A 22,540-nucleotide genomic window follows, 5' to 3' on the forward strand; every position below is an offset into this window, starting at 1 on the left:
ATGCCAGGACAGACTGAAGGCAAAAGGAGAAGACGGTGGCAGAAGATGAGTGGTTAGATAGCATCACTGACTCAATGGACATGAATTGAAGCAAACTCCAGGAGATACTGAAGGACAGAGGAGGCTGCAGTCCATGGAGACAAAAAGAGTTGGATACGACCCAGCAACTAAACAACAACAACAAAACTATACAAAAGCACAACCATGTGTAGGGGATGCACACATGTGACAACTATGCCACATACATAATATGTGACTGGACATGCAAACACACATTCCAATCTTTGAAAACTCACAACTTTAAACTTTATACAGAGGGGACTATTGCAGATGAGACAAGGCACTCTAAAGCTTAAAAATATCTGAACAGAAACTTTGAAAACTAAAAAGCAAAGAGGACAAAAACCGAGACAAGACAAAACAAAAATAAAAAGAGAATATCCAAGGACTGTGAGATAACCACAGAAAGCATAAAAAAACGTTCTTGGACAACCAGAAGAAGAGAGAAAGTAACAGAAGTAACATTTGAAACAATAACAAAGTAATGTCAGACACCAGACAATAGATCCAGGAAGTCGCAGAATACCAAGCAGGATAGCTGCCAAAAAACTACACCTACACGTATTATTTCAAACTATAGAAAATTAAAGATAAAGAATAAAAATCTAGAAAAAAGTCACAGGGGTAAATAATCTTACCTAACAGATAAACAAGAGTAGGGATTACATCCAATTTCTCCTCAGAAACTGTGCAAATAAAAGGAGAGAGGAGTAAAATTTAAAGGAGAAATATTTCAAGTATTGGGGGGCAGGGAGGGAGAAAAAAAAAAAGCCTAGAATTCTGTATCCTGTGAAATTATCTTTAGAAATTAAAGAGAAATAAAGACTTTCTTAAAGAAAAATTGGTGGAATATGTTGCCAGTAGACCTGCCTTCACAAGCCAGATAATCATGATGATGTGATCACTAATCTAGAGCCAGACATCCTGGAATGTGAAGTCAAGTGGGCCTTAGAAAGCATCACTACGAACAAAGCTAGTGGAGGTGATGGAATTCATTGAGCTATTTCAAATCTTGAAAGATGATGCTGTGAAAGTGCTGCACTCAATACGCCAGCAAATTTGAAAAAGTCAGCAGTGGCCACAGGACTGGAAAAGGTCAGTTTTCATTCCAATCCCAAAGAAAGGCAATGCCAAAGAATGCTCAAACTACTGCAAAACTGCACTCATCTCACATGCTAGTAAAGTAATGCTCAAAATTCTCCAAGCCAGGCTTCAGCAATACGTGAACCGTGAACTCCCTGATGTTCAAGCTGGTTTTAGAAAAGGCAGAGGAACCAGAGATCAAATTGCCAACATCTGCTGGATCATGGAAAAAGCAAGAGAGTTCCAGGAAAACAACTACTTCTGCTTTATTGACTATGCCAAAGCCTCTGACTGTGTGGATCACAATAAACTGTGGAAAATCCTGAAAGAGATGGGAATACCAGACCACCAGACCTGCCTCTTGAGAAATCTGTATGCAGGTCAGGAAGCAACAGTTAGAACCGGACATGGAACAACAGACTGGTTCCAAATAGGAAAAGGAGTAAGTCAAGGCTGTATATTGTCACCCTGCTTATTTAACTTATATGCAGAGTACATCATGAGAAACGCTGGACTGGAAGAAGCACAAGCTGGAATCAAGATTGCTGGGAGAAATATCAATAACCTCAGATATGCAGATGACACCACCCTTATGGCAGAAAGTGAAGAGGAACTAAAAAGCCTCTTGATGAAAGTGAAAGAGGAGAGTGAAAAAGTTGGCTTCAAGCTGAACATTCAGAAAATGAAGATCATGGCATCCGGTCCCATCACTTCATGGGAAATAGATGGGGAAACAGTGGAAACAATGTCAGACTTTATTTTTGGGGGCTCCAAAATCACTGCAGATGGTGATTGCAGCCATGAAATTAAAAGACGCTTACTCCTTGGAAGAAAAGTTATGACCAACCTAGATAGCATGTTCAAAAGCAGAGACGTTACTTTGCTGACTAAGGTCCGTCTAGTCAAGGCTATGGATTTTCCAGTAGTCATGTATGGATGTGAGAGTTGGACTGTGAAGAAGGCTGAGCGCTGAAGAATTGATGCTTTTGAACTGTGGTGTTGGAGAAGACTCTTGAGAGTCCCATGGACTACAAGGAGATCCAACCAGTCCATTCTGAAGGAGATCAACCCTGGGATTTCTTTGGAAGGAATGATGTTAAAGCTGAAACTCCAGCACTTTGGCCACCTCATGAGAAGAGTTGAGTCACTGGAAAAGACTCTGATGCTGGGAGGGATTGGGGGCAGGAGGAGAAGGGGACGACCGAGGATGAGATGGCTGGATGGCATCACTGACTCGATGGACGTGAGTCTGAGTGAACTCCGGGAGATGGTGATGGACAGGGAGGCCTGGCGTGCTGCGATTCATGGGGTCGCAAAGAGTCGGACATGACTGAGCAACTGAACTGAACTGAGACCTGCCATTCAAGGTATTTTATGAGAAGCTCTTGAGAGAGAAGGAAAATGATATAGGTCAGAAATTCATATCTATATAAAGAAAAGAAGTTTCCAGGAATAAGTAAAAATAAAATAAAAACTTCTATATGCTCAATGAAAACCACAGAGTGGAGCTAAATATAGGAGCAAAGAACAAGGGCAACAAATAGAAAAGAGCAACAAATATGGTAGAATTAACAAATATTTATATGAATTAATATTTATTAATTCATCCATATTAATAATCATTTTAAATGCCAACGGTCTAAATGCACCAACTTGAAGACAGATTTGTCACAGTAGATCAAAAAATAAGACCTAAGTATGTTATCTCAAGATACCCACTTTAAACATAGATTAAAAGCAAATGGATGGAGGGATTTCCCTGAAGTTCTGTGGTTAAGAATCTGCTCTTCCACTGCAGGGAGCATGGGTTTGATCTCTAGCCAGGGAACTAAACTTTCAAGAATCATGTGGCATTGAAAAAACAAAACAAAACAAAAATATATATATAGCAATACTATCAACAACTCTGGGCTTCCCAGGTGGCGCTAGTGGTAAAGAACCCACCTGCCAAAGCAGGAGATACAGATTTGATCCCTGGGTCGAGAAGATTCCCTGGTGAAGGGAATGGCAACCCACTCCAATAGTCCAATATTCTTGCCTGGAGAATTCCAGGGACAGAGGAGCCTGGCAGACTACAGTCCATGTGGTCACAAACAGTCGGACACAACTGAGAGACTAACACACACATGAACAACTCTATGGCCATAAATTTGATAATTTGATAAGTTGGACGAAAATGAAAGTTGCTCAGTGGTGTCTGACTTTTTGTGACCCCGTGGACTCCATGGAATTCTCCAGGCTAGAATACTAGGGTGGGTAGTCTTTCCCTTCTCCAGGAGATCTTCCCAACTCAGGGATTGAACCCAGGTCTCCTGCACTGCATGTGGATTCTTGACCAGCTGAGCCACAAGGGAAGCCCAAGAATACTGGAGTGGGTAGCCTATCCCTTCTCCAGAGGATCATCCCAACCCAGGAGTTGAACAGGGGTCTCCTGCGTTGCAGGCAAATTCTTTACCAACTGAGCTATCAGGGAAGCCCCATAATACAGACCAATTCTTTGAAAAACACAACTTTTGCTGAAACACAATAAGAAATAAACAATCTGAATATAACTGTATTAAAGAAACTGAATCAATAATTAGTAACCTTTCAAAACAGAAAGCACCAGGCCCAGACGGGTCACTGTAAAATTCTATCAAACATTTAAGGAGAAATTATACCAATTCTCTACAATATCTTTAGAAGACAGAAGGAGAGGGACCACTTCCAATTTACTCCATTAGGCCAGCATTTACCTAATACCAAAAAAAAAAAAAGACAATGACATCACAAAGGAAAAAAACACAAACTCATGAATACAGATGCCACAATAAAATACTAGAAAATCAAATCAAACAATGTATAGAAAGAATTATATACCACAGCCAAGCAGGATTTACCTCAGATATGCAGTCATGCATCTTGGTATTTACCCAAGAGAGAAAAATTTATGTTCACAACAAAACTTTCATAGAGATGTTTACAGCTTGGAAACAGCTAAGATGTCCTTCAGTAGATAAACAGAAGAACATAGTTTATCTAAACTATGGTACACCTAGACAACGGAATATTACTCAATGCTAATTGCTGGGAGAAATATCAACAACCTCAAATACGCAGATGATACCAGTCTAATGGCAGAAAGTGAAGAAGAACTAAAGAGCCTCTTGATGAAGGTGAAAAAGGAGAGTAAAAAGGTGGCTTAAAAGTCAACATTCGAAAATGAAGAACATGACATCCGGTCCCATCACTTTATGGCAAACAGAAGGGGAATAAGTGGAAGCAGTGTCAGATTTTCTTTTCTTGGGCTCCAAAATCACTGCAGATGGTGACTGCAGTCATGAAATTAAAAGACCCTTGGATCCTTGGAAGGAAAGCTATGACAAACCTAGACAGAGTATTAAAAAGCAAAGATATCACTTTGCCGACAAAGGCCCATAGAATCAAAGCTATGGCATTTTCAGTAGTCATGTACGGACCTGAGAGCTGGACTATAAAGAAGACTGAGTGTTGAAGAACTGATGCTTTCGAACTGCGGTCCTGGAGAAGCCTCTTGATAGTCCCTTGGACTGCAAGGAGATCAAACTAGTCAATCCTAAAGGACATCAACCCTGAATCTCATTGGAAGGACTGATGCTAAAGCTGAAGCTCCAATACTTTGGCCACTTGATGCAAAGAGCTGACTCACTGGAAAAGACCCTGATGCTGGGAAAAACTGAGGGGAAGAGGAGAAGGAGGTGGCAGAGGTTGAGATGATTAGATAGGATTACCACCTCAATGGACATGAACGTGAGCAAACGCTGGGAGATAATGAAGGACAGGGAAGCCCGCAGTGCTGCAGTCCATGGGGTCTCAAAGAATTGGACATGACTTAGCAACTGAACAACAACAAAGGTGAAACAGGTGATAAAGAATCCACCTGCCGACACAGGAGACACAGGAGACAGGAGTTCAATCCACAGGTTGGGAAGATCCCCAGAGTAGGAAATGGCAGCCCACTCCAGTATTTCTGCCTGAAAAATTCTATGGACAGAGGAGCCTGGCAGGCTACAGTACATGGGGTTGTAAAGAGCCAGATATGACTGAGTAAGCAGGCACCCCATCAAGTGGTGGGTGTTGAGTGGCCACTAAGTTGTATTGACCTCTGTGTGACCCCATGGATTGTAGCCTTCCAGGCTCCTCTGTCCATGGGATTTCCCAGGCAAGAATACTGGAGTGGGTTTCCATTTCCTCCTCCAGGGGATCTTCCCAACACAGGGATGGAGCCCACACCTACTGCAGTGGCAGGTGGATTCTTTATCACTGAGCCACCACGGAAGGAAAAAAATTTGTAACTGGGTTCTTGCCCTAGTGAGAACTGTGGAATTATGTGTGATTTAGAGCAGGACTCAATTTCCTTATGGGAAATTTATTACCTTGCAGGGTCATAAGATCCTAAAGAAACTGTTAAGCTATATAAACTGTAAAGCACTATATAATCCTGAAGTATCATTATGATGACTAAGATTATGGGACAGACTTGAAAAACAAAAACATCCAACCATGCCCAGCATAATGATCAATAAATATTTACTAAATGAATAAAAGTATTTTACTTTAGAATCATTGCAAAGGAAGTTATAGGAAAAAGGGATCAATAAAACTGACCATGAGATATTCTTTGATGAAAAACTCCATGCCAGTTTTAAACCAATTCCACAGTGAATAAGCCCCAAATATTTCAAAACTACAAAGCCTACTACTACTACAAAGACCATTCATTTGTAAGAGAAATTTCAACAGCAGCATTCCAGCAAAATAGATAAATTAGAAAATCTGAGACCAAAAAAAGTTGTTTGATGTTAGGCTACTGGAAGCACTATAGAAAAAGAGAGGCATAAAAAATACAAAACCCAGGCAAGACTTAGTATTTAGTTTGGGTTTAAGTTAACTCTCTACATTAAGTTTACATACTAAGAGAAAAATCCACTAGTGCTTCCCTCAGTAATTTTAATATTCTTTTGTGGCTCAGCTAACCTGCAATGCAGGAGACCTGGGTTCGATCCCTGGGCTGGGAAGATCCCCTGGAGAAGGGAAAGGCGACCCACTCCAGTATTCTGGGTAGAGAATTCCATGGGGTCACACAGACACGACTGAGTGACCTTCACTTGACAAACACCAATTAACATGGACACTGGCATTACTGTAAAACATTGTAATTAAAGGTAGTTGAAGTTTCCCTTTGTATACAAATACATCATCACATGGCATGAACTACAGATTTTATCTTGTGTCAATGTAAGCTCATCAATTGTAACAAACGCACCACACTAAAGGGGAATGTTTATAATGGGAGAGACTACACATGTGTGGGGAAGAGGGTACATGGGAAATCTCTATCATTTTACCCTCAATTTTGCTGTGAACTAAAAGTGCTCTTTGGCTTTCCTAGGTGGCTGAGTGGTAAAGAATCTGCCTGCCAATATAAGAGACACGGGTTCCATCCTTGGGTCAGGAAGATCCGCTGCAGGAGGAAGAGACACTCTAATATTCTTGCCTGGGAAATCTCATGGACAGGCGAACCTGGCAGGCTACAGTCCATGGGGTTGCAAAAGAGTCAGATATGATTTAGCAACTAAACAACAACAAAATTGCTCTTACAAAAATACAGTCTTTAAAAAGGAAAAGCAATTAAGTTATAAGTTTACATTGACTTACTTCACAGCTAGTCCTCCGGGAATAATAGGTTTTCCTTCCCTCCCTCTCTATATACTGGCTCTCTATGTCCATTGTTCATGTTTCTTCATCATTTCATTGTCATCTCAGAATGTAATGACCTTTCCACCTTGGTTCTCAACAGTCTCTTGATGTCTCAATTCCAAAATTCAAGAAATGATGTGAATGGTCTAGCTGCATCAGACATTCAGCTCTGATTCAAATAACTACTTTGGTATGTGGGATGAGAGTATATTAGGATCATATGCTCCTAAGTCTAAACCTTTACTTTCTGGTCATCAGAATGATGTGCCTATAAAACTGACAGGTTTCTAAAGAAAAGGCTGTGGGCAATGAAGTCAGGTAACAATCTTACCTGTTTAAACTGAAAAGGAAAGGCAAACTTTTCTGGTTTTAATTTCCCAATATTCTCTTAATTTAAAACTGAATTAATGTAGAAGTGATCATTTGTGTACAAATGAGGCTAACTCTGTTATAAAGTTAATTTTTAAATTAACTTTCATGACCTTAATCAACATATTACATGACCTTAACCAACATATTACAATGCTTCTCTAAGAGAGGCCAAGTCAGTGTTTTTAAAATATTCATCAAAATTTCTAACCTTCAAATTAAATTTACAGAACATTATCCTCCAGATGTATGGGATTATAATTTCTGAGATTTGAAATACAGGAATCAGCACTTAACAAATCCTTCAAGGTAATGTGTACACAATAAAAATTGAAATTCACGGATTCAGGTAGACACAGCAAAAAAAAAACAAAGAAAAGAGTCCAGATAAGGAAAAGGAACAGAAAATGTAGAGATGAATTCTACAGGGGAAATTACTATTTGCTGGTGGCTTATAATAAGTAGAATCATAAGATCTGAATTAAGCAAACCTTAACAAAGTACAGCTAATGTCTTGCTGCAGTTTTACATAAATGTTTAAATTTTAATGACCATAACTACTGAATATTTACATTTATTTTTCCTGGCTAATAATGAAACAAAAGTTCATTAGCAGGGACGGGAGAGTAGGAGTAGCCAGCACTGGACAAAGGGATATTTATTCTGAAAAAGTCCTACTTTTTAAAAGAAACTTATACATTTATATGGTATGATACCCTGATGTTAAAATCTTAGAAGAAGCATAAAATATCTGATTCTATAAAGCAACACAAAATTAGTCTGATAGTTTTCAACAAGCCAAGATACAAAATTTCTACACATTTAAATGCTTACAGTTTACACGTAGGGTACACACTTAAACTATTCCAGAAAGCGTGACTTTGTTGGGAGGTTAGATAGAATTTGATTTTTGAGGTAGTCGGTCATTAAAAATAAGTAAAATAAAACCCAAAACAAAACCTGATGTCAGAAAATTTGGTACTTTCGAAATGACTCCACAACAACCCAATCGGCCAATGACTGAGGAGGATGAAAAGGCAGGTCTGTGGAACTAAACCTTATCCCTATTGTTAGCAAACTAATACCCTTGTGACTCACCGCTGTTACTATACAATCAGTTTAAATAAGCAAGAGTCTCCGATTTTTGCGGTACACGAAAAATATCAACCATGAAAAAAACATATCCGGGTTTTGAATACAAAGGATACTCAGATTTCAATTTAAATCCCCACCAGGTATTTCAAAGACTGCCAAATTTCCTGCGGTCCACTGCAAGGAAGACTACTCCTTTTAGAAGAACTCGGAGCCACGTAGAACATTTCTTCATTCTAAACCTGCTCCCAACCTTCCACCTTTAATAAAGGAAGATTCTTTTGCGTACGGTAATACTTTACCAATAACTACTGCTGAAGCTGCAGTATTCGAGCCTACTAGGCGGAAATACTGAATTGCAATTACCAGAAAGTCGACAGTTTAAAGTTTCGGGGGCTGTCGGGCCTCCGAATCCCCAATACTCTAGAGCTAGGGTGTGTACGCCATCTGTTTGGAGCGCTGACTCGGGAGAGGCTCCCCCTGCACCAAACTTCCAAAGTCCTCGCGTCCGGCCCCACTACAAGACACCCCAAAGGCTCTCCGAGGCCCTCGACCCCTGACCCATCCGACGGTCCTGCTTCTCTCCTTGGAATATTCCATTTCTTGCTGTTGCACATCCACTCACCGAGGCGCGCTGGGCAGAAGTTCCAGAGAGGCCGTGTCACTTTTCCCTTCCCGCGCTGCGCCACACGCCATCCTCGAGCTGCTACAGCAAACGGCCCGCACAATTCAAATTCGCCCACTTCCGCCCGCAACCCGGAAGGAAGGCTCAGCCCCGCCCCATGAAGGGCGGGGCCCGCGGTGACGCGGAAGTCGCGGAAGGAAGAGGCACGTCCCTGTGCTACTACCTCCCGTTGGCTTTCCTGCTCTGTTCTCTTCGCTTCAGTTTATTTTGTATCTCCCTGCTTAGGTCTGAAGAGAAGTGAGGGAGCGGGATTGGTATTTCTGCCCGGTGGCTCGTGAGTGTTCTCTGGTTTCTGAAATGGATTGAGACGAGCTGAATTTTCTTCCCTTCAAGGAAGTGAAGTGACTCAGTCGTGTCCGACTCTTTGCGACCCCATGGACTGGCTCTTCCATCCACGGGATTTTCCAGACAAGAATACTGGAATGGGTTGCCGTTTCCTTCTCCAGGGTATCTTCCCGACCCAGGGATCTCCCGGATTGTAGGCAGACTCTATCGTCTGAGTCACCGGGGAATCTGCCTATTTTCTCCTTTCCTTTCAAGGAAAGAGCTAACCAAGCGAGTCCGGATGTATACTCCTCGCCTCGCGTACGCACCAGCTGCAACAGAAGTGAAAAAACGAACCCTCCACGTCCTTAGTACTGAATTTTTCCAGGTCTCCTGAGACTTGCCTCAGCACCGTCAGGACTTCTTTCCACACTCTGTTTGAGGAAGACAAAAAGCCAATCAGAGGGAGAGAGAGAGAGAGAATACAAATAAGAAATGTTTGTCCCTTGAGTTTTTGTTAACCACTCCTTCTTTATGATGACAGTTACCACCAGCAACCCTGCCATCAGTCCAATGAGATTAATTTCTGATCAGCAGTGGAGAGTCCGTTAAAGTCACTGACAAATTTTTTCATAGGACTAGTCAGGCTTGGGAGAAGGCAATGGCACGCCACTCCAGTACTTTGCCTGGAAAATCCCATGGACGGAGGAGCCTGGTAGGCTGCAGTCCATGGGGTCGCCAAGAGTCGGACACGAATGAGCGACTTCCCTTTCACTTTTCACTTTCATGCACTGGAGAAGGAAATGGCAACCCACTCCAGTGTTCTTGCCTGGAGAATCCCAGGGACGGGGGAGCCTGGTGGGCTGCTGTCTCTGGGGTCGCACAGAGTCGGACACGACTGAACCGATTTAGCAGCAGCAGCAGCAGCAGTCAGGCTTAATGTATAAATTGTCTAGGGCTAGCGTTTACTGAATGGAATGTCAAGTTATTTGCATATTTAAACTGTTATTCCCTTTTTCTCCCCAGAGTGAATGTAGGTGAATTTGAATACAATCACTATTCAAGTAATGCTATAGCATTTCATGAGCAAAGAAGATCTGTAATATGTACCCACTGACTGTTTCAGGGAGCCTGAGTAGATCCAAACTTAAGAACTTTTTAAAGAAAATATTCACTGCAGGACATATTTTAATCTAACAAAACTGGTCACCGGACTGGATATTCTGATGCTAATAAATTTTTTAAATTAACTGAAATATATTGATGTGAATATTGTGCTGCCACACAACCCCGAAACTAATTTTCCTTTCTTGGATTGGCAAAAATTAAAACGATTTACAACATCCAGTACTAGGAGAGTGTAGTAGTGAAATGTACATACGGATCTGCTGGGAGCATACACCGCTACAACTCTTGGAAAATAACTCTTTGGCCAACACTTCTCAACATTGGGGTTCTATAGAAATACACTGAAGCTCTGATACTTTGACCACCTGATGCGAAGAGCTGACTCACTGGACATGGATGTGAGCAAATCCAGGAACTAGTGGAGGACAGGGAAGCCTGGCATGCTGCAGTCCGTGTAGTCGCAAACAGTCGAATATGACTTAGCGACTGATAAACAACAACAATAGAAAAATACATGCTAGTGCTTTTGAAGCACTTCAAATTAAAAACAACTATCAGGAGGTACGTGATTGAATAGGTAGGATACAGTGGAAGTCACGCAGTTGTGTCCGACTCTTTGCGACCCCATGGACTAGACACTTCAGTTCAGTCACTCAGACATGTCCGACTCTTTGGAACCCCATGGACTGCAGCACACCAGGCCTCCCTGTCCATCACCAACTCCCAGAGTCTACCCAAACTCAAATCCATTGAGTCGGTGATGCCATCCAACCATCTCATCCTCTGTCATCCCCTTCTCCTCCTGCCTTCAATCTTTCCTAGAATCAGGGTCTTTTCTAATGAGTTAGTTTTTCGTATCAGGTGGCCAAAGTATTGGAGTTTCAGCTTCAGCATCAGTCCTTCCAATGAACACCCAGGAGTGACCTCCTTTAGGATGGACTGGTTGGGTCTCCTTGCAGTCCAAGGGACTCTCAAGAGTCTTCTCCAACACCACAGTTTAAAAGCGTCAATTCTTCAGTGCTCACCTTTCTTTATAGTCCAACTCTCACATCCATACATGACCACTGGAAAAACCATAGCTTTGACTAGACGGACCTTTGTCAGCAAAGGAATGTCTCTGCTTTTTAATATGCCCTAGGTTGGTCATGACGTTTCTTCTTTTAATTTCATGGCTGCAGTCACCATCTGCAGTGATTTTGGAGCCCCCCAAAATAAAGTCTGACACTGTTTCCACTGTTTTCCCATCTATTTGCCTTGAAGTGATGGGACCAGATGCCATGATCTTCGTTTTCTGAATGTTGAGTTTTAGCCAACTTTTTCACTTTTCTCTTTAATTTTCATCAAGAGGCTCTTTAGTTCTTCTTCACTTTCTGCCATAAGGGTGGTGTCATCTGCATATCTGAGGTTGTTGATATTTCCCCTGGCAATCTTGATTCCAGCTTGTGCTTCATCCAGCCCAGCGTTTCTCATGATGTACTCTGCATAGAAGTTAAATAAGCAGGGTGACAATATACAGCCTTGACGTACTTCTTTCCCTATTTGGAGCCAGTCTGTCGTTCCATGTCCAGTTCTAACTGCTGCTTCCTGACCTGCATACAGATTTCTCAGGAGGCAGGTCTGGTGGTCTGGTATTTGCATCTCTTGAAGAATTTTCCACAGTTTGTTGCGATCCACACAATCAAAGGCTTTGGCATAATCGATAAAGCAGAAGTAGATGTTTTTCTGGAACCCTCTTGCTTTTTTGATGAGCCTATGGATGTTGGCAATTTGATCTCCGGTTCCTCTGCCAGCTTGAACATATGGAAGATCATGGTTCATGTACTGTTGAAGCCTGGTTTGGAGAATTTTGAGCATTACTTTGCTAGCGTGTGACATGAGTGCAATTGTGCAGTAGTTTGAACATTCTTTGGCATTGCCTTTCTTTGGTATTGGAATGAAAACTGACCTTTTCCAGTCCTGTGGCCACTGCTGACTTTTTCAAATTTGATGGCGTATTGAGTGTGGCACTTTCACAGCGTCATCTTTTAGGATTTGAAATAGCTCAATGAATTCCATCACCTCCACTAGCTTTGTTCGTACTGATGCTTCCTAAGGCTCTCTTGACTTCAGTTCAGTTCAGTTCAGTCTCTCAGTCATGTCTGACTCTTTGCGACCCCGTGAATCACAGCACGCCAGGTCTCCCTGTCCATCACCATCTCCCAGAGTTCACTCAGATTCACGTCCATCAAGTCAGTGATGCCATCCAGCCATCTAATCCTCTGTTGTCCCCTTCTCCTCCTGCCCCCAATCCCTCCCAGCATCAGAGTCTTTGCCAATGAGTCAACTCTTTGCATGAGGTGGCCAAAGTACTGGAGTTTCAGCTTTAGCATCATTTCTTCCAAATAAATCCCAGGGTTGATCTCCTTTAAAATGGACTGGTTGGATCTCCTTGCAGTCCAAGGGACCCTCAAGAGTCTTCTCCAATACCACAGTTCAAAAGCATCAATTCTTTGGCGCTCAGCCTTCTTCACAGTCCAACTCTCACATCCATACATGACTACTGGAAAAACCATAGCCTTGACTAGACGGACCTTAGTCGGCAAAGTAATGTCTCTGCTTTTGAATATATTATCTAGGTTGGTCATAACTTTTCTTCCAAGGAGTAAGTGTCTTTTAATTTCATGCATATTCTAGGATTTCTGGCTCTAGGTGAGTGATCACACCATTGTGTTTATCTGGGTCGTGAAGATCTTTTTTGTATAGTTCTTCTGTGTATTCTTGCCACCTCTTCTTAATATCTTCTGCTTCTGTTGGGTCCATACCATTTTTGTCCTTTATTGTGCTCATCTTTGCATGAAATGTTCCCTTGGTATCTCTAATTTTCTTGAAGAGATCTCTAGTCTTTCCCATTCTGTTGTTTTCCTCTCTTTCTTTGCATTTTTCACTATGGAAGGCTTTCTTTTTTCTCCTTGCTATTCTTTGGAACTCTGCATTCAAATGGATATATAGTTTATGGGATTCTCCAGGCCAGAATACTGGAGTGGGTAGCCTTTCCCTTCTCCAGGGGATCTTCCCAACCCAGGGATAAAACTCAGGTCTCCCATATCGCAGGCAGATTCTTTACCAGCTGAGCCACTAATACGTCCCTGCTGTTAACTAGACTTCTACTGTTAAGTAACAAAGCTCTGTTGCTTTGCCCCCTAAACTGCTGCGTCCAAACTTAGGACTGTCAAACTCCCAAAGACACAAACAAAAAGAATGGTATTATTTAATTATAAAAGCAGCAATATTTGGTTATATAATAATGCTGATGGACTTGGCCCTGCATCATTTCACTAATTCTTATATTACCACTTCCCTGTAACAATATACGTTGTTGGACTAAAGTATCCTTTATAGCAGCTCATTCCTCCCCTGGGCTAGTCATAGTGAAGTTCTACTGACCCTTTTTGTCTTTTTCATGGGGCAGGTTTTTTGATCCTTATCTCCTACCCACACTTGAAACAAATATTTGAATCATACATTTGGCAGATCCTGGTCTCCCCTTCTTATATCAAGATAGATCCCTGCATATCTGTTCATCTTAAAAATAAATTTCTAGTTTTTTGCCCTTAAAGCACTCTGTATCAATTCCTATCAATAGTACTCAAGGTCACCTCATCTATCTGCTCCCCTAACTAGTGACCATCTCTGATATCTTGGGACAAAACTTACTATATTAAGTTTCCTGCTACTCAGAACCCCAGCAGAGTCACATAATGAGAAATATACTTTTAAAAGGGACCATTCATAAAGTCTAAATAGAAGCCTATTCATATTCTCATAATAAGATACTTGACCTATAAATGGAGTGTGGGTGTGTATTAGGAGTAGGAAGGGGACCAGGAAGCAGGCTGTTGATAGATGTCCTGAAAGTGAGAAAATGTGTAAAAACACTTTTATGTTTCTCAATTTTGCTTTCACACTTCTTTCAGCATCATTTATTATATTATTACAGACTTGACTCTATAATGGCAGCACACTGCCTTACAGAAAAGTACTTCTGGAGATTATGCAACAGGAGAAGCAAATAGCTTCCCTTCTTCCACTCAACTTGTATCCCTTACATGCCTCGTTTTCTGTCTTCCACTGATTAGCTTACTATGGGCAATGATGTTAAATCCAAAGACAGGGGAAAAAATAATAGCTAGGCAAAATGTCTGTTTCTCCTTTCAGGAACTCTAGTATTAGAGTCCGTTTAGTCCCTCTTCAGCAATTCTTTAGACCACCACTGCCCAATACAAATGTTAGCCACCTACATAGTTTTCAATTTTTTAGTAGTCATATTAAAAAAAATCAAAAGACAGCCTGATTTCCCAGTGGTTAAGAATCCATCTACCAATACAGGGGACATGGTTTTGATCCCTGGTCTGGGAAGATTCCACAAGCTGCAGGGCAATTAAGTCCTTTTGCCACAACTACTGAGCCTGAGCTCAAGAGCCTGTGCTATGCAATAAGCCACCACAGTGAGAAGGCCCCCATCACTGCAACTAGAGAGTAGCCCCCATGGCCACAGCTAGGGAAAGTCCATGTGCAGCAACAAAGACCTGGCACAGACAAAAGTTACAAATAATAAAATTAAAAAAATAAAAGAAATAGGTGAAGTTAATTGAAGTAATAATTTTACTTAACCCAATATATCTAAAATATTAAATATTTATTTGATACTATTTATTATAATATTAAATAAAAACATTAAATATCTACCATTAAATATACAGTAAATACATTTTAAATAAATATTATTAAATATTACATTTTTATTTAACCCAATATATCTAACATGTCTCAATAATCTATTCTATTGCTTTCGTGGAATAGATTATTGAGACATTTTACATTTTTTGTACTGTCTTTGATATATATTTGACATTTACAGCACATCTCAATTTGTACTAGCCACATTTCAAGTGTTCATTAGTTACATATAGCTAATGGCTATCATACTGGCCAGCACAATTGAAAATATGTCACAATTATTCCTCCTAAGAATACAGGCTACCGTGGAACTCTATTCTCAAAATCCTTTTTCACCGACTTCTCTAACAAACATTTGAAAGCATGAAGTAGAAATATCTTTTCTCCAAATTTGTATAACTGTTCCTACTCTATCGTGGTGTCATTGCTTCCATATTTAATGCCTCAGATTTGTTTTTTACACTTTCTCCTTTAATGAATTTTTTTCTTACCCTCTCTATTCTCATTCTCCTTGTCTATTCCATAGGCTTTTTTCCTATCTATCTCAGCAATACTTGAATACTTTGGAATATATTCAACACCTATATATTAACATCTATTTAACATAGATTATATTTAACATATTTAAAATTTAACATCTATCATGGCATTAGTGCTACAGTTTTCATCCTACAGTTGCAAAACAAACTAGTCCATTCAACTGATCACCTCTGTGTACAGGTCATAATGAGAAGACCATACAAAATAAACATATGACCATCATTAGTGTACGGCTCCATGATCAGGAAATATTTGTCAAGCATCTTCTATGCTATCAGCATTGTTCATACATTTCTGATTGGAGTTTTCACAGTATATACTAAAATGTTCCTTACATTAGTTTGCCTGAACAGACTTTTTACATCCATTTTGAACGTGACTCAAAATAGATTTTAAGAAAAGTAAGCTGTTGTTTGCCACCAAACATAATTCTTTTCCTCAGTGTCTCATTCACATGGATGTTTTGATCTAAATTTTTAATCTAACCCTGGTTGAGTGTCTTTTAAATCAAACACACCACCTCGTGGCAGCAGGAAGCACCACCCAAAATAGCAATTTCAGGTCTCTTGTTTCAGGGTTGTTTGGGTAATAGATAGGTTTATTAACAGCAGTTATTTGGAATGATACTGTTCCTGCTGGGTAACTACATGATTTTTAGAAAAAAGGACTCAAAGATTGCTTGTAGGCAATATGAAACATGGTGTTCCAATATAGTTCTAAGATATATTATGTTTGGGCTTCCCAGGTGATGGTAGTGGTAAAGAATCTGCCTGCCAATGCAGGAGACACAGCTTCAATCCCTGAGTCAGGAAAATTTCCTGGAGGAGGAAATGGCAACCCACTCCAGTATTCTTGCCTGGAGAATCTCATGGACAGAAGAGTCTGGCAGGCTACAGTCCCTAGGGTTGCAGAGTCAGATATGACTGAGCGACTGAGAACACCATGCTATGTTTATGTTATTTTTCCTCCTCTCCAGGTTGGTGTTTCAAACAAATGATTGTCTGGATTGCTTTTCTTACTTGCTGTCTTTTGGCCTGGAGTGTTTATACAGAAATCAAAGTCTTTCCAGTTAAGTGTGTGTGTGTGCTAAGTTGCTTCAGTGTGGCCAACTCTTTGTGACTCCGTGGCCAAGCCTCCTCTGATTCATAGAAATGAAAACCTCTTTCCAGTTAAGAGTAACTCCAAATGCAGGCATACACATTGGTAATATACCCAGAATAAATCAGTCATGAAAAACACGTTTGAACTGAATTTTAAAAATTCTTGAATACAATTGCAGGCAATCAAAACTGTTTGCAGTTTTTTTTGTGTACTTTCATTTTTTTTAATCCTTTCCAGAATACTCCAGGAAAGCGACTTCTCCAGTAAATTGATAAAGCAATTTAGTTACAATGAGCCCAATTCTCACCTGTATATCTTGATGAAGGTGAAAGATGAAGGTCTCACAAAAGTCCAGGACAGAGAATTACCACTTACAAAGCAGGCATTGCTTAAAGCTTGGCTTAGACCTTTATGGCTGTTCTTTAGGGGAAATTCTTCAAGGGCACCAAAGAGTATAAGAATATAATAAAGCCTGAACTTTAGATCTAGACAGGCTGGGACTTAAATGCTAGCACTATTACCTACAAGCTAAGTATGAAGCACCCAACTCAATTCTCTGAGCATCAGTATTGATTTTAAAAAAGGTAAATCATAATCACTACCTCACAGGTTTGTTGTGAACTGTATTTTTAAAAATTTTTATTGGAATATAGTTGAGTTACAATGTTGTCTTACTTTTAGGTGTACAGCACAGTGATTTGCTTATACATATATATATATACACATACATATACATGGGGATTTTCCTGGTGGCTCAGACAGTGAAGAATCTGCCTACAATGTGGGAGACTGAGCTTCAATATCTGGGTCAGGAAGATCCCCTGGAGAAGGGAACAGCTACCCACTCCAGTACATTCCTTATAGGTTATTACAAAATATGGAGTATAGTTCCCTGTGCTTTACAGTAGGTCCTTGTTGATTATCAATTTTATATATAGTGTGTATATTTTAATCCCAAACTTCTAATTTCTCTCTCCTATACCTTTCCCCTTTGGTAACCTGTTTTCTATGTCTGTCAGTCAGTTTCTGTTTTATAAGTAAGTTTATTTGTATCATATTTTAGATTCCACCTATAAGCAGTATCATATGATATTTGTCTTTCTCTGTCTGACTTACTTCACGGTAGGTCCATCCGTGTTGCTGCAGATGGTATTATTTCATGCTTTTTTATGGCTGAGCAATGTTGTGAACTTTAAATCAGACGATATTTTTAATAGTAATTATAATTAGGCAAAACTTACAGTCAACATCCCCTTCCTTCTTCTCTTGGTCCTGTGTGGCATTCCATGTCCATTTCCTTTAGGCGATGGTCTACTTTAGACTCACTCAGGACTCTCCTCCTAAGTGGATTTTAGCCTGGCTCCTTTCTTCTTCCCTTCAGTGCCTACAATAAATTCCTCAGTGACTCACTTTCTACTTTCCACTTTAGCAGCTAATCTCTAAATTTTACTCATGGTAGCATACAGAGCTAAAAGAGATTGAAAGTGTTAGTCACTCAGTCATTCCTACTCTTTGCAACCCCAAGGACTGTAGCCAGGCTCCCCTGTCCATGGAATTCTCCAGACATGAATACTGGAATGGATAGCCATTCCCTTATCCACAGGATGTTTCTGACCCAAGAATCAAACCCGGGTCTCCTGCATTGCAGGAGGATTCTTTACTGTCTGAGCACAAGGACTTCCCAGGTGGTGCTAGTGGTAAGGAAGCCACCTGCAATGCAGGAACCACGGGTTCAATCTCTGGATTTGGAAGATCCCCTGGAGTAGGAAATGGCTACCCACTCCAGTAATCTTGCCTGGAAAATCTCACAGACAGAGGAGCCTGGCAGGCTGCAGTCTATGAGGTTACAGAGTCAGACACAACTGAGCACACACACAAAAGAGACCAGCTTTAACAAGCTATCTGTAGCTCAATAGATAGTGAGAATTTGGGGGAGTCAGATGTTACGTTTGCTATCTAACTCTTCCTCCTTCTCTTTTCACCAATTTCAGTTTGCAACTCTAGTATCTCAGAAGTGGCTTATATCTTCTCTGGTATTTGTATAGTAATAGATATTAAATTTCAGTATGTGGACAGTAATCATCAGTCAGTTCAGTTTAGTTGCTCAGTCTTGTCCAACTCTTTGTGACCCCATGGACTGCAGCATGCCAGGCTTCCCTGTCTATCACCAACTCCTGGAGCTTACTCATACTCATGTCCATCAAGTCGGTGATGCCATCCAACTATCTCATCCTCTGTCGTCCCCTTCTCCTCCCACTTTCAATCTTTCCTAGCATCAGGGTCTTTTCAAATGAGTCAGTTCTTCGCATCAGGTGGCCAAAGTATTGGGGTTTTAGCTTCAGCATCAGTCCTTCCAATGAATAGTCAGGACTGATTTCCTTTAGGATGGACTAATTGGATCTCCATGCAGTCCAAGGGACTCGCAAGAGTCATCTTCAACACCACAGTTCAAAAGGATCAATTCTTTGGCACTCAGCTTTCTTTATAAATCACAATCATCATGATGATGTGATCACTAATCTAGAGCCAGACATCTTGGAATGTGAAGTCAAGTGGGCCTTAGAAAGCATCACTACAAACAAAGCTAGTGGAGGTGGTGGAATTCCAGTTGAGCTGTTTCAAATCCTGAAAGATGATGCTGTGAAAGTGCTGCGCTCAATATGCCAGCAAATTTGGAAAACTCAGCAGTGGCCACAGGACTGGAAAAGGTCAGTTTTCATTCCAATTCCAAGGAAAGGCAATGCCAAAGAATGCTCAAACTATGGCACAATTGCACTCATCTCACATGCTAGTAAAGTAATGCTCAAAATTCTCCAAGCCAGGCTTCAGTAATACGTGAACCGTGAACTTCCTGATGTTCAAGCTGGTTTTAGAAAAGGCAGAGGAACCAGAGATCACATTGCCAACATCCGCTGGATCATGGAAAAAGCAAGAGAGTTCCAGAAAAACATCTATTTCTGCTTTATTGACTATGGCATAGCCTCTGACTGTGTGGATCACAATAAACTGTGGAAAATTCTGAAAGAGATGGGAATACCAGACCACCTCACCTGCCTCTTGAGAAATCTGTATGCAGGTCAGGAAGCAACAGTTAGAACTGGACATGGGACAACAGACTGGTACCAAATCGGAAAAGGAGTATGTCAAGGCTGTATATTGTCACCCTGATATTTAACTTATATGCAGAGTACATCATGAGAAATGCTGGACTGGAAGGAGCACAAGCTAGAATCAAGACTGCCGGGAGAAATATCAATAACCTCAGATATGCAGATGACACCACCCTTATGGCAGAAAGTGAAGAGGAACTAAAAAGCCTCTTGATGAAAGTGAAAGAGGAGAGAGAAAAAGTTGGCTTAAAGCTCAACATTCAGAAAACGAAGATCATGGCATCTGGTCCCATCACTCTATGGGAAATAGATGGGGAAACAGTGGAAACAGTGTCAGACTTTATTTTGGGGGGCTCCAAAATCACTGCAGATGGTGCCTGCAGCCATAAAATTAAAAGATGCTTACTCCTTGGAAGAAAAGTTATGACCAACCTAGATAGCATATTCAAAAGCAGAGACATTGCTTTGGCAACTAAGGTCCATCTAGTCAAGGCTATGGTTTTTCCAGTGGTCATGTACGGATGTGAGAGTTGGACTGTGGAGAAAGCTGAGCACTGAAGAATTGATGCTTTTGAACTGTGGTGTTGGAGAAGACTCTTTAGAGTCCCTTGGACTGCAAGGAGATCCAACCAGTCCATCCTGAAGGAGATCAGCCCTGGGATTTCTTTGGAAGGAATGATGCTAAAGCTGAACCTCCAGTACTTTGGCCACCTCATACGAAGAGTCGACTCACTGGAAAAGATCTGATGCTGGGAGGGACTGGGGGCAGGAGAAGAAGGGGACGATCAAGGATGAGATGGCTGGATGGCATCACTGACTAGATGGACGTGAGTCTGAGTGAACTCCGGGAGATGGTGATGGACAGGGAGGCCTGGCGTGCTGCGATTCATGGGGTCACAATGAGTCGGACACAACTGAGCGACTGAACTGAACTGAACTGAATGAAAGGAAGCTAGAAATGTGAAAGGGAACTAACATTTGTTCAATACTTTCTACATTCCAAATGCTGTGCTACAACTATCCAAAAGTTGATTTACTTAATCTTGACTAATAGTTGAAACAGGATTTAATTTGATTAAGTAATTTGCCCAAGGCCACAGTAAGTAAGAAACTGATATTTTAACACCATAGCTTTTGTATAGAAGGCCTGCTCTTTCCCATCACAATATTTTAATTCATACATATTGTATAGTTTTATTTTTTTTTTTTGAGGAGCTTCCATACTGTTTTCCATATGGGCTGCACCAATTTATGTTCCCACCAATAGTGTATGCAAGTTCCCTTTTCTACACATCCTCACCAACATATATTATTTGTGGTCTTTTTGATGATAGCCATGACAGATATGAGGTGATAGCTCTTTGTGGTTTTGATTTGCACTTCCCTGATCATTAGAGATGCATATCTTTGCATGTGCCTATTGGACATTTTTATGCCTTCTTTGTCTATTCAGTTCTTCTGACCATTTTTAAATTGTGTTGTTTCATTTTTTTATTGAGTTGTATGAGCTGTTTATATATTTTGGACATTAACCCTTTATCAGTCATACAATATGCAAAACTTTTCCCCCATTCCATAGGTTGTCTTTTTATTTGTTTCTTTTGCTGTTCCAAAGATTTTAAGTTTTATTAGGTACCATTTGTTTATTTTCATTTTTGTTTTGTTTGCCTTAAGAGGCAGACCCAAAAATATTGCTATGATTTATCAGAGTGTTCTTCCTATATTTTCTTTGAGGGATTTTATGGTTTCCAGTCTCACATTTATGTCTTGAATCCATTTTGAGTTCATATTTGTATATGGTGTGAGAAAATGTTCTTTTTTGATTCTTTTACATTAGCTATCCAGTTTCCTTAGCACCACTTACTGAAGAGACTGTATTTTCCCACTCTATAGTCTTGCCTTCTTTGTTGTAGATTAACTGACCATAAGAATGTGGGTTTATTTCTAGGCTTTCTATTCTGTTGCACTTGTCTATGTCTCTGTTTTGGTGTCAGTACCATACTGTTTTGATTACTATAGCCTTTTAGTCTAGTTTCAAGTTAGGAATCAAGATACCTCTAGTTCTGGTCTTCTTTTCTCAAGATTGCTTTGGCCATATTCAGGTTCTTTTGTGTTTCCATACAAATTTTAGAATTATTTGTTCTACTTCTGTGAAAAATTCCACTGGTATCTTGATTGGGATTGCATTGAATCTGTAGATTGTCTTGGATGTTAAACTACCCTAATATTATTGTATTACTATTACTTTCCCCCTTTATGTGTGTTACTATTTGCTTTATGCATCTAAGTGCTCCTATGTTGGCTGCATATATATTTATGCCATTTATTTCTGGTGTGTTTTTTGGTTTTCCAAATGCTACAAATATCTGAGTTCCCTGCTGTATTGTTTTAGTGTAATTATTTATTGATAACACTCTGGCTTTGCAGCATCATTGAACACACTGCAGACAACACATACAAACCCTATATCACAGGTAAATGCATGATCAGTGCTTGACGTCCACTTCTCATCAAGAATCAAAAGAGTACAATTAAATCAAGTGAATAGATCTCATTCCCAATGTGAAGATGCCACAGATTTTTTTACTTCCTTGATTATTTTTATAACATTTAAGATTCCAGAGATATCTATATGCATGTAAGCACAACATTCTTGCCTTAAAACAGCACTTGT

At 40.4% G+C, this 22,540-nt stretch overlaps 1 protein-coding gene across 3 annotated transcripts in view; it reads right to left on the reverse strand.

The window, feature by feature from the left end:
* Positions 1-9,105, reverse strand: part of G2E3 (G2/M-phase specific E3 ubiquitin protein ligase) — a 74,070-nt gene extending 64,965 nt beyond the window's left edge. Inside the window, exon 1 of one of the 3 annotated variants that reach the window (XM_040257176.1) lies at positions 8,948-9,101. In XM_040257176.1, coding sequence (XP_040113110.1) covers positions 8,948-9,018 — 71 coding nt within the window. In that variant the 5' untranslated portion in view covers positions 9,019-9,101. Of the gene's footprint in view, positions 1-8,947 lie in introns of all 3 variants that reach the window. The other 2 variants (XM_040257177.1, XM_040257178.1) reach the window with 2 other exon arrangements.
* Positions 9,106-22,540: the final 13,435 nt, after the last annotated feature.

The sequence above is a fragment of the Oryx dammah genome, unplaced genomic scaffold (assembly GCF_014754425.2).
Source record: "Oryx dammah isolate SB20612 unplaced genomic scaffold, SCBI_Odam_1.1 HiC_scaffold_16, whole genome shotgun sequence".
NCBI classification, from domain to species: Eukaryota; Metazoa; Chordata; class Mammalia; order Artiodactyla; family Bovidae; genus Oryx; species Oryx dammah.